Raw genomic sequence first — 12,346 nt, 5'->3', positions numbered from 1 at the left:
ATGTGCAGTTTACAAAGAAGTTCTAGGTTTTTTGACCCAGTGAGGAACGGTGATATATTTCGAAGTCAGGGTAATGTGTTTTGGAGGGGATTTTGCAAGTGGTGATGTTCCCGTATATCTATTGCCTTTGTCCTTTTGGATGGAGTTAGTTGTGGGCTGGAAAGGTGCTGTCTTTGTTAGATGTCTGCAGTGCATCTTGTAGACAGTACACACTGCTGCTACTGAGCATCGGTGGTGGAGGGGCTGGATGCTTATGTATATGGTGTCAATCAAGCAATCTACTTTGTCTTGGATGGTGTCAGACTTCTTAAGTAGTTTTGGAGATGGACTAATCCAGTTAAGTAGGAGAAAGTGAGGACTGCAGATGCTGGAGGTCAGAGCTGAAAATGTGTTGCTGGAAAAGCGCAGCAGGTCAGGCAGCATCCAAGGAGCAGGAGAATCGACATTTCGGGCATGAGGAAGGGTTCATGCCCGAAACATCGATTCTCCTGCTCCTTGGATGCTGCCTGACCTGCTGCGCTTTTCCAGCAACACATTTTCAGCTCTAATCCAGTTAAGTGGGGAACATCCATCACATGGTGGACTTCTGGCTTGTAGATGGTGAATTTTGGGGAGTCAGGGTGAATTGAAAGCTTGGCTATGTTGTTTCTTTGAAACATTCAGACCAATAAGTCAGACAAGCCAGCTTGAGTTTCACAGGGTGATCTCCTGGGAATGCCTCTATTGGACATTACTGTTTGAGCATGAAGGAAATCTCGGGTATGATGCCTTTGATTGTGTACAGTCATGTTTGAAGCAGATGTTGAGCAAACAGCTGTGGCTGATGTTCTGATTATGTTCTGTTAATCTTTGTTCATTTATACCATAGGTTCATACGAAGTTTCATAATCGACAGGCACATGCTCCTGGCAGTGACACCTCCTGTCTTAGCTTCTCATACGATGGCAACACCCTGGCCTCACGTGGTGGTATGTCTCTGTTTCCGTACATATAAATATGTGCCTCGTAAGTACTGCGCAAATGTTGCGAATAGTTGCAAATCAACATTCTACACTGAGATCTTGTCACATCTATGGATAGATGCCTTCTTAAAGAGCATTGCCAAATTTCACTTGGAATATCAGCGTTCCTGATTTTCTATTTGCCAAAACCTGCTTTCATGGCCACATCTCATTCCTCAGTGACTGCCTCTGGCTCAGTCTTAATCCCCATGGATTCCAGCTAAGTTTCATCCTTTGTGTTTCAAATCCACCCAGGATCACCAATGTCTCTGTGACTTACAGCACTCCTCAGGGAGCTAGTCTCACTATATCCTGAGACCCATACTCTATGCATAGAACATAGAAATAGAACATAGAAAAAATACAGCACAGTACAGGCCCTTCGGCCCTCGATGTTGCGCCGACCAAAGCCTACCTAACCTACACTAGCCCAATAACCTCCATATGCTTATCCAATGCCCGCTTAAATGACCATAAAGAGGGAGAGTCCACCACTGCTACTGGCAGGGCATTCCATGAACTCACAACCTGCTGAGTAAAGAATCTACTCCGAACATCAGTCCTATACCTACCACCCCTTAATTTAAAGCTGTGTCCCCTAGTAACAGCTGACTCCATTAGCGGAAAAAGGTTCTCACTGTCAACCCTATCTAAACCCCTAATCATCTTGTACACCTCTATCAAATCTCCCCTAAACCTTCTTTTCTGCAATGAGAACAGCCCCAAGTGCCTCAGCCTTCCTACCATACCAGGCAACATCCTGGTAAACCTCCTCTGCACTCGTTCCAATGCCTCCACGTCCTTCCTATAGTATGGTGACCAAAACTGCACACAATACTCCAGATGAGGCCGCACCAGAGTCTTATACAACTGCAACATGACCTGAGGACTCCGGAACTCAATTCCTCTACCAATAAAGCCCAGTACACCATATGCCTTCTTCACAGCACTATTTATCTGGGTGGCAACTTTCAGAGATCTGTGTACATGGACACCAAGATCCCTCTGCTCATCCACACTACCAAGTAGCCTACCATTATCCCAGTAATCCATCTTCTTGTTACTCCTAAGTAACACTCGCATGTGGCACTCTTGGGACTATCTTCACTACAGTCTACAGCAGCAGTGCCTCATGCTCGCTCAAAGCTGCCCATCCCATCCAATTCCATTTCATTCTTTCTGTTTTAACAAGAAATATTTTTTCTCTTCCTTTCCTGGGCTAAAGGAACCTATGTCTTCCTGCCATGACTTGATTTTCTTTCTCCTTGTCCAGTCCTTTCCTACTTACATCCATGATTTGAATGATGCTTTACGTTGGTTTCAAAAGGTGCCCACTTTTCACGATGGATGTACAATCCCTCGACATGTCCATCATCTTTTTAGCAGATGGTCCTTCGCTGCTTCCTTGAAAGAAAGCCTGAACCATTACCAACCACTACCCTCTCCTCCGCTTTAAGTGGAGACAGAGCCCACAGACAGAAAAATCAGTTAGGAAGACAAAAGAATGGATGATGGTAAGCCATGGAAAAGGACAAGCTGACAATTAGGATTATACCTCAGTGAAAAAGGTTTGGCTGTGCTGAAAGCAGCCTGATTCATGATAAGACCATGAGATAGAGGAGCTGAATGAGGCCATTCATCCCAACTTGTCTGCTTCGCCTTCCAATCATAGCTGATACATTTCTCAAACCTATTCTCATCCCTTTGCTCCTTAACCCTTGATCCCCCTGCTAATTGAGAATCCTTCTGTCTCTGTCATAATTGCACTCAATGACTTGGCCTCCATAGCCCTCTGCAGCAACGAGTTCCTCAGATTCCCCACCCTCTGCCTGAAGAAATTCCTCCTCATCTCATTTCCAAACGGTTATCCCTTAACTCAGGTTCTGACCCTGCATCCTAGTCCCTCCAATGAGTGGAAACATTTTTTCCACATCCACTCTATTAAGGATTCTGTACATGTCAATGAGATCCCCCTTATCCTTCTTAAACTCTGTTGAATATAGATACAGAGTCTTCAACTGCTTCTCAACTGACAAGCCCTTCATCCCTGGGATCATTCTTATAAAACCCCTTCCAAGGTAAGCACATCCTTCCTTAGATATGGGCACAAAGCTGCTCACAATATTCCAGGTGGTGATCAAGTTGTTGGAGGGAGTCCTGAGGAACAGGATGTACATATATTTGGAAAGGCAAGGGATAGTCAACATGGCTTTGTGCATGAGAAATCATGTCTCACAAACTTGATTGAGTATTTTGAAGAAGTAACAAAGAGGATTGATGAGGGCAAAGCAGTAGATGTGATCTATACGGCCTTCAGTAAGGTGTTCGACAAGGTTCCCCATGGGAGACTGGTGAGCAAGGTTAGATCTCATGGAATAGAGGGAGAACTAGCCAATTGAATAGAGAGCTGGCTAATAGGTAGAAGACAGAGAGTGGTGGTGGAGGGTTGTTTTTCAGACTGGAGGCCTGTGACCAGTGGAGTGCCACAAGGATCGGTGCTGGGTCCACTACTTTTCGTTATTTATATAAATGATTTGGATGTAAGCATAAGAAGTATACTTAGTAAGTTTGCAGATGACACCAAAATTGGAGGTGTAGTGGACGGTGAATAAGGTTACCTCAGATTACAACAGGATCTTCACCAGATGGGCCAATGGGCTGAGAAGTGGCAGATGGAGTTTAATTTAGATAAATGCGAGGTGGTGCATTTTGGGAAACCAAATCTTAGCAGGACGTATACACTTAATGGTAAGGTCCTAGGGAATGTTGCTGAACAAAGATACCTTAAAGTACAGGCTCATAGCTCCTTGAAAGTGAAGTCGCAGGTAGATAGAGTAGTGAAGAAGGCATTTAGTATGCTTTCCCTTATCGGTCAGAGTATTGAGTACAGGAGTTGGAAGGTCATGTTGCGGCTGTACAGGACATTGGTTAGGCCACAGTTGGAATATTGCGTGCAGTTCTGGTCTCCTTCCTATCAGAAAGATGTTGTGAAACTTGAAAGAGTTCAGAAAAGATTTACAAGGATGTTGCTAGGGTTGGAGGATTTGAGTTATAGGGAGAGGCTGAACAGGCTGGGGCTGTTTTCCCTGGAGCGTCAGAGGCTGAGGGATGACCATGTAGAGGTTTACAAAGTTATGAGGGGCATGGATAGGGTAAATAGGCAAAGTCTTTTCCCTGGGGTGGGGGAGTCCAGAACTAGAGGGCATAGGTTGAGGGTGAGAGGGGAAAAATGTAAAAGAGACCTAAGGGTCAACGTTTTTCACACAGAGAGTGGTATGTGTATGGAATGAGCTGCCAGAGGAAGTGGTGGAGGCTAGTGCAATTGCAACATTTAAAAGGCATTTGGATGGGGATATGAATAGGATGGGTTTGGAGAGATATGGACTGGGTGCTGACAGGTGGGACAAGATTGGGTTGAAATATCTGGACGGCGTGGGCAGGTCTGTTTCTGTGCTATACGTTTCTATGACTTAAAATCTGATTGAAGATTTGTAGCTCGGGTATCCGTTGTTGTGGTTCTGCTCGCCGAGCTGGAAGTTTTTGCTGCAAACGTTTCGTTCCCTGGCTAGGGAACATCATCAGTGCTGTTGGAGCCTCGTGTGAAGCGCTGCTTTGATGTTTCTTCCGGTATTTATATTGGTTTGTTCTTGCCGCTTCCGGGTGTCAGTTTCAGCTGCAGTGATTTGTATGTGGGGTCCAGGTCGATGTGTCGGTGGATGTTCTTGCCGTTTCCGGGTGTCAATTTCAGCTGTAGTGGTTTGTATATGGTGTCCAGGTCAATGTGTCTGTTAATGGAGTTTGGGGATGAATGCCATGCTTCTAGGAATTCTCTGGCTGTTCTCTGTCTGGCTTGTCCTATGATAGTGGTGTTTTCCCAGTCAAATTCATGTTGCTGGTTGTCTGAGTGTATGGCTACTAGAGATAGCTGGTCGTGTCATTTTGTGGCTAGCTGATGTTCATGGACTCTGTTTCTATGACTCTGACCATAATTGCAGTCTGACCAGATCCTTAGTGCATCTCTGTTCTTATATTCTAGTCCTGTTGAAATGAATGCAAACATCACATTTTGCCTTCCTAGTTACCAACTAAACCTGCATGTTAACCTTAAGAGAATCCTGAACAGGAACTCGCAAGTCAATTCATACTTGCCTGCAATTTATTCCAGCTGCAAATGTGTTGCTGGTCAAAGCACAGCAGGCCAGGCAGCATCTCAGGAATAGAGAATTCGACGTTTCGAGCATAAGCCCTTCATCAGGAATAAGAGAGAGAGAGCCAAGCAGGCTAAGATAAAAGGTAGGGAGGAGGGACTAGGGGGAGGGGCGATGGAGGTGGGATAGGTGGAAGGAGGTCAAGGTGAGGGTGATAGGCCGGAGTGAGGTGGGGGCGGAGAGGTCAGGAAGAGGATTGCAGGTTAGGAGGGCGGTGCTGAGTTGAGGGAACCGACTGAGACAAGGTGGGGGGAGGGGAAATGAGGAAACTGGAGAAATCTGAATTCATACCTTGTGGTTGGAGGGTTCCCAGGCGGAAGATGAGGCGCTCCTCCTCCAGCCGTCGTGTAGTTGTGTTCTGCCGGTGGAGGAGTCCAAGGACCTGCATGTCCTCGGTGGAGTGGGAGGGAGAGTTAAAGTGTTGAGCCACGGGGTGATTGGGTTGGTTGGTCCGGGCGGCCCAGAGGTGTTCTCTGAAGCATTCCGCAAGTAAGCGGCCTGTCTCACCAATATAGAGGAGGCCACATCGGGTGCAGCGGATACAATAGATGATGTGTGTGGAGGTACAGGTGAACTTGTGGCGGATATGGAAGGATCCCTTGGGGCCTTGGAGGGAAGTGAGTGTGGAGGTGTGGGCGCAAGTTTTACATTTCCTGCGGTTGCAGGGGAAGGTGCCGGGGGTGGAGGTTGGGTTGGTGGGGGGTGTGGATCTGACGAGGGAGTCACGAAGGGAGTGGTCCTTGCGGAACGCTGATAGGGGAGGGGAGGGAAATATATCCTTGGTGGTGGGGTCCGTTTGGAGGTGGCGGAAATGGCGGCGGATGATACGTTGTATGCGGAGGTTGGTGAGGTGGTAGGTGAGAACCAGTGGGGTTCTGTCTTGGTGGTGGTTGGAGGAGCGGGGCTCAAGGGCGGAGGAGCGGGAAGTGGAGGAGATGCGGTGGAGGGCATCGTCGATCACGTCTGGGGGGAATCTGCGGTCCTTGAAGAAGGAGGCCATCTGGGCTGTGCGGTGTTGGAATTGGTCCTCCTGGGAGCAGATGCGGCGGAGACGAAGGAATTGGGAATATGGGATGGCGTTTTTACAGGGGGCAGGGTGGGAGGTGGTGTAGTCCAGGTAGCTGTGGGAGTCAGTCGGTTTATAATAGATGTCTGTGTTGAGTCGGTCGCCCGAGATAGAAATGGAAAGGTCTGGGAAGGGGAGGGAGGAGTCTGAGACAGTCCAGGTGAATTTCAGGTCGGGATGGAAGGTGTTAGTAAAGTTGATGAACTGTTCAACCTCCTCGTGGGAGCACGAGGCAGCGCCGATACAGTCATCGATGTAGCGGAGGAAAAGGTGGGGGGTGGTGCCAGTGTAGTTGCGGAAGATGGACTGTTCCACATATCCTACGAAGAGGCAGGCATAGCTGGGGCCCATGCGGGTGCCCATGGCAACTCCTTTAGTTTGGAGGAAGTGGGAGGATTGAAAAGAGAAGTTATTCAGGGTGAGGACCAGTTCAGTCAGTCGGAGGAGGGTGTCAGTGGAAGGGTACTGGTTGGTGCGGCGGGAAAGGAAGAAGCGGAGGGCTTTGAGTCCTTCGTGATGGGGGATGGAGGTGTACAGGGACTGGATGTCCATTGTGAAAATAAGGCGTTGGGGACCGGGAAGCGAAAATCCTGGAGGAGGTGGAGGGCGTGGGTGGTGTCCCGAACGTAGGTGGGGAGTTCTTGGACTAAAGGGGACAGGACCTTGTTGAGGTATTGGGAGATGAGTTCGGTGGGGCAGGAGCAGGCTGAGACAATGGGTCGGCCGGGGCAGGCAGGTTTGTGGATTTTGGGCAGGAGGTAGAAACGGGCGGTGCGGTGCAATTTATTCCACCTGTGACTTCTTTGCCCATTCTCTTAGCCTGTCCAAGTCTTCTACAGCCTTCTTGTTTGCTCAACAATACTTGTCCCTCCAACTATCTTTGTGTCATGTGCAAACATAGAAAAAAATGCCCTCAGTTCCTTAGTCCACATTGTTAATGTATGTCGTGAATAGGTAGGTCCCAACGCACACCCCTAGAGGACTAAAAATGTCATTGGCTGCCATTCCTACTTTGTGCCTTCTGCCTGTCAGCCATTTCTCTATCCATGCCAGTATCTTGCCCCTAACACCATGGACTCCAATCTAATTTACCAGTCTTCTATGCAGTATTGAATTGAATTTATTGATACATGTACCGAGGCACAGTGAAAAGCTTTGTCTTGCGAGTGAAGTAGCATAGATTAGTAAAAAGTAGATAAACAGCGGCAAAAACTAAAACGCAGACACAGGCGAATATTAAGGGTTTGTGAGTCCATTCAGTATTCTAACAGCAGTAGGGTGGAAACTGTTGCGAAACCGGCTGGTGCATGTGTTCAGCTTCTGTACCTTCTCCCCGATGGTAGAGGTTGTAGAAAAGCATTGCCAGGATGGGATGGATCTTTGAGAATGCTGGCGGCCTTTCCTTGACAGCGGGCCTGGTAGATGGATTCTGTAGATGGGAGGTTGGCCTTTGTAATTGTCCGAGCCGAGTTTACCACACTCTGTAATCGTCTCCGATCCTGAATGGTACAGCTGCCATACCAGGTAGTGACACATCCAGACAGAATGCTCTCAATGGTGCACCTATAAAAATTGGCAAGGGTATTCACCATCATGCCAAATTTCCCCAGCTGCCTGAGGAAGAAGAGACTTTTTTGGGCCTTTATAACCAGTGCGTCCACATGAAGAGTCCAAGAAAGCTTGTTGTGGATGACCACTCCCAGGAGCTTGATACACTCTACTCATTCCACGTCAGTGCTGTTAATGTGTGTGTGGAGGGTGGGGTTGGTGGCGGAGAGGGGGGAGGAGAGAGAGAGAGAGAGGTGAGGGCATGAGTAACATTGCCATGTAAGTCAATAATGAGTTCCTTGGTTTTGCCGGCCTTGAGAGCTAGGTTGCTCTCAGTTCACCATTTTTCCAGGTCTTCCACCTCCCATCTGTAGTCTGTTTCGTTGCTGTCTGAGATTCGATCGATTATGGTGGTGTCATCAGCGAACTTGTAAATGGCATTAGTCTGGTTTTTGGTGGCACAGTCATGTGTATACAATGAGTACAATAGGAGGCTGAGTACACACCCCTGGCAGCTCCAGTGTTAATGAGGATGAAATATTGTCTCCAGTCTTCACTGATTGTGGCCTGTGGGTCAGGAAACTGAGGATTCTGGATTAGTGGTGCTGGAAGAGCACAGCAGTTAAGGCAGGATCCAACGAGCAGCAAAATCGACGTTTCAGGCAAAAGCCCTTCATCAGGGATAAAGGCAGTGAGCTGGAAGCATGGTGAGATAAGCTAGAGGAGGGTGGGGTGGGGAGAGAGTAGCATAGAGTACAATGGGTGAGTGGGGGAGGGGATGAAGGTGATAGGTCAGGGAGGAGACGGTGGAGTGGATAGGTGGAAAAGAAGATAGGCAGGTTGGACAAGTCCGGACAAGTCATGGTGACAGTGCTGAGCTGGAAGTTTGAAACTAGGATGAACTGGGGGAAGGGGAAACGAGGAAGCTGTTGAAGTCCACATTGATGCCCTGGGGTTGAAGTGTTCCGAGGTGGAAGATGAGGCGTTCTTCCTCCAGGCGTCTGGTGGTGAGGGAGCAGCGGTGAAGGAGGCCCAGGGCCTCCATGTCCTCGGCAGAGTGGGAGGGGGAGTTGAAATGTTGGGCCAGGGGGCGGTGTGGTCGATTGGTGCAGGTGTCCCGGAGATGTTCCCTAAAGCGCTCTGCTAGGAGGCGCCCAGTCTCCCCAATGTAGAGGAGACCGCATCGGGAGCAACGGATACAATAAATGATATTAGTGGATGTGCAGGTAAAACTTTGATGGATGTGGAAGGCTCCTTTAGGGCCTTGGATAGAGGTGAGGGAGGAGGTATGGGCACAGGTTTTACAGTTCCTGCGGTGGCAGGGGAAAGTGCCAGGATGGGAGGATGGGTCGTGGGGGGCGTGGACCTGACCAGGTAGTCACGGAGGGAACGGTCTTTGTGGAAGGCGGAAAGGGGTGGGGAGGGAAATATATCCCTGGTGGTGGGGTCTTTTTGGAGGTGTTGGAAATGTCGGCGGATGATTTGGTTTATGCGAAGGTTGGTAAGGTGGAAGGTGAGCACTAGAGGCGTTCTGTCCTTGTTATGGTTGGAGGGGTGTGGTCTGAGGGCGGAGGTGTGGGATGTGGACGAGATGCGTTGGATGGCATCTTTAACCACGTGGGAAGGGAAATTGCGGTCTCTAAAGAAGGAGGCCATCTGGTATGTTCTGTGGTGGAACTGGTCCTCCTGGGAGCAGATAGGGCGGAGGCGGAGGAATTGGGAATACGGGATGGCATTTTTGCAAGAGGTAGGGTGGGAAGAGGTGTAATCCAGGTAGCTGTGGGAGTTGGTGGGTTTGTAAAAAATGTCAGTGTCAAGTTGGTCATCATTAATGGAGATGGAGAGGTCCAGGAAGGGGAGGGAGGTGTCAGAGATGGTCCAGGTAAATTTAAGGTCACGGTGGAATGTGTTGGTGAAGTTGATGAATTGCTCAACCTCCTCGCGGGAGCACGAGGTGGCGCCAATGCAGTCATCAATGTCGCGGAGGAAGAGGTGGGGAGTGGTGCCGGTGTAATTACGGAAGATCAACTGTTCTACGTAGCCAACAAAGAGACAGGCATAGCTGGGGCCCATATGTGTGCCCATGGCTACCCCTTTGGTCTGGAGGAAGAGGGAGGATTCAAAGGAGAAATTGTTAAGGGTGAGGACCAGTTCGGCCAAACGACTGAGTGTGTCGGTGGAAGGGTACTGTTGGGGATGTCTGGAGAGGAAAAAACGGAGGGCTTGGAGTCCCTGGTCATGGCGGATGGAGGTGTAGAGGGATTGGATATCCATGGTGAAGATAGGCAGGTTGGACAAGTAATGGTGACAGTGCTGAGCTGGAAGTTTGAAACTAGGATGAGGTGGGGGAAAGGGGAAATGAGGAAGCTGTTGAAGTCCACATTGATGCCCTGGGGTTGAAGTGTTCCGAGGTGGAAGGTGAGGCGTTCTTCCTCCAGGCGTCTGGTGGTGAGGGAGCGTCGGTGATGGAGGCCCAGGAATTTACAAATTTACTATCTTTCATCAGGAAGGAATCCATACGTCAGTGCCGGGGGGATGTCACATTGTTCTCCGTCTTGATTTCCATATATACAGCAGCATGATCAGAAATTGTTATACTACCTATTTTACAGGATGATATGAAATTTTAAAAAATCGAGGGGGCAAAATACATATCAATTCTGGTGTGACATTTATGTGGATTGGAGTAAAAAGAAAAATCTCTACATTGTGGGTGAAGGCATCTCCACACATCTTCTAGTTCTAATTCTTTGTTCAATTCCACCAAATGTCTGGATCTGGGGGATACTCCTGCAGCACTCTTGGGAATCCTATCTATTTCCAGATCCATAATGCAATTATAGGGGGAGACTTTAATTGTACGATGAGCACCGAGAGCCATCAATTTGGAGAAGACCTCCGTTATAAATTTAAAAGGATCTGCCGGGGGACAATACAGATTTAGGATCCCATATTCCTCTCCATTTATAAGGGCTTTAATTAGAATATATCGTCGAGATTCATCTTTTATCTGATTTAGGATTTTGAAAGGGAGATTTTTCTGAATAAGGATGACAATTCCCCTACTTTTTGAGCTGAAGGAAGAAAAGAAGGCCTGATCAAATCTACCCTGTCATAATTTCAAGTGTTCTTTATCCAATAAGTGTGACTGCTGTAGGAGAGCTATACTAACCCTTTCTTTCTTGAGTTTGATGATATTTTCTTCCTTTTGATTGGTGAATCACTCCCCTTGACATTCCAGGTGCACCATTTAATTGACTGACTAACCATAATCGTCTGGGCAAGGGCAAGTCCAAGACCCCTGGGGAGAAGAAACCCCATCCAAAACATCCCGAGCATAGAACTGGGGTAGGGGGAGGGCAGAACAGCATCATTCACCACTTGAACTCACTCTTACAATTTATCTAAGAGAGTCCAGAAATTCCTTGGCCTTCTCCGGCGATCCGAAGTTGTACACGGACCCATCATGGCTAGAACGTAGCATCGCTGGGTAGCACAGGGAGTACTGGATGTTTAAGTTCTTTAAACGTTTCTTTGCTTCGTCAAACACCTTCCTATTTTGGACCCAAGCTGGGGAGAAGTCCTGAAATGGCATAATCTTGGATCCTTTGTAAATCATGGCTTGGGGATCTTTCCCAAGATTTCTGGAAGCTTCTAAGAGCATCTGCCTCTCCTTGTAGCTCTGCAGCCAGAACAGGACTGGGTGGGACGCTGGTTCGAGCCGGGCCCATGCATTGCTATCTGGTAGGCCCATTCCACCCGTTCCTGGCCTGATCCAGCCTGCAGATTTAACAGCTGTGGAAGCCACTACTCGAGGAACGCTGTAAGCTGGCCTTCCCCTTCCCGTTCGGGAAGGCCCAGCAAACGAATAGTTTTTCACCGACCTCGAGAATCGAGGTCGTCGATGTGATTTTCTGCGGTCCGGACTCGCTGTTCAAGAGTCCGGACCCGACCCATGACCGATTCTGCGGTAGTCTCGGAGGCCACGGCCTCTAGCTCCGCCCCTCCGATTCGGCACTCGATTTCCTCAATGTCTCGGTCGTGCTTTTGTAGCGTGGCCAAGAGTGAATTCCATCTGCTCCAGGACAATTCGATGAAGGCGTCGATCTTCGCGTCAAGTTTGGAAATTACTTCCACGAGGCTCGCCACCGTAGGTAACTCCCCCGGGGCAGCTGCGGGTGCCTCTGCTGCAGTTGGGGAGGGTGGGGGAGGGGCTCCTGTGTGCTGAGAACCTTTCCTCTTAGTCATTTTTGCAGGAGACTAGACTGTTTAAATTTAGTACAGAGCAACTAATTATATTTAATAAAAACTATTTTAAATGATTTGGTAGGTGTGGTGGAGGCAGGTGGCCCACTTTGCCCAAGTCTTGGGAGCAGCACTTATAGACTCAGACTTGATGGGTCACCGCCATCTTGGATCTTCCCCCCAACTGAGTTTCGTAAGCAATTTCTATTTTTGTTTCAGATTTCCAGTATCCATAGTTTGTTGGGTTTTGTTTACATTTTAAGTTTGTTATGGAAAAG

At 48.4% G+C, this 12,346-nt stretch overlaps 1 protein-coding gene across 2 annotated transcripts in view; it reads left to right on the top strand.

Annotated features, from left to right (window-relative positions):
- LOC132826318 (WD repeat-containing protein 70) overlaps window positions 1-12,346 on the top strand; it is a 209,799-nt gene that overhangs the window by 119,608 nt on the left and 77,845 nt on the right. For both annotated transcript variants that reach the window (XM_060842153.1, XM_060842145.1), the window contains exon 11: window positions 869-968. In XM_060842153.1, the coding sequence (XP_060698136.1) occupies window positions 869-968 (100 nt within the window). The remainder of the gene's footprint in view (window positions 1-868; window positions 969-12,346) is intronic.

This window comes from Hemiscyllium ocellatum, chromosome 2, assembly GCF_020745735.1.
Source record: "Hemiscyllium ocellatum isolate sHemOce1 chromosome 2, sHemOce1.pat.X.cur, whole genome shotgun sequence".
Taxonomy (NCBI): Eukaryota; Metazoa; Chordata; class Chondrichthyes; order Orectolobiformes; family Hemiscylliidae; genus Hemiscyllium; species Hemiscyllium ocellatum.
The sequence above is the reverse complement of the archived record's forward strand: the minus strand, read 5'-3'. Positions and strand labels throughout refer to the sequence as shown.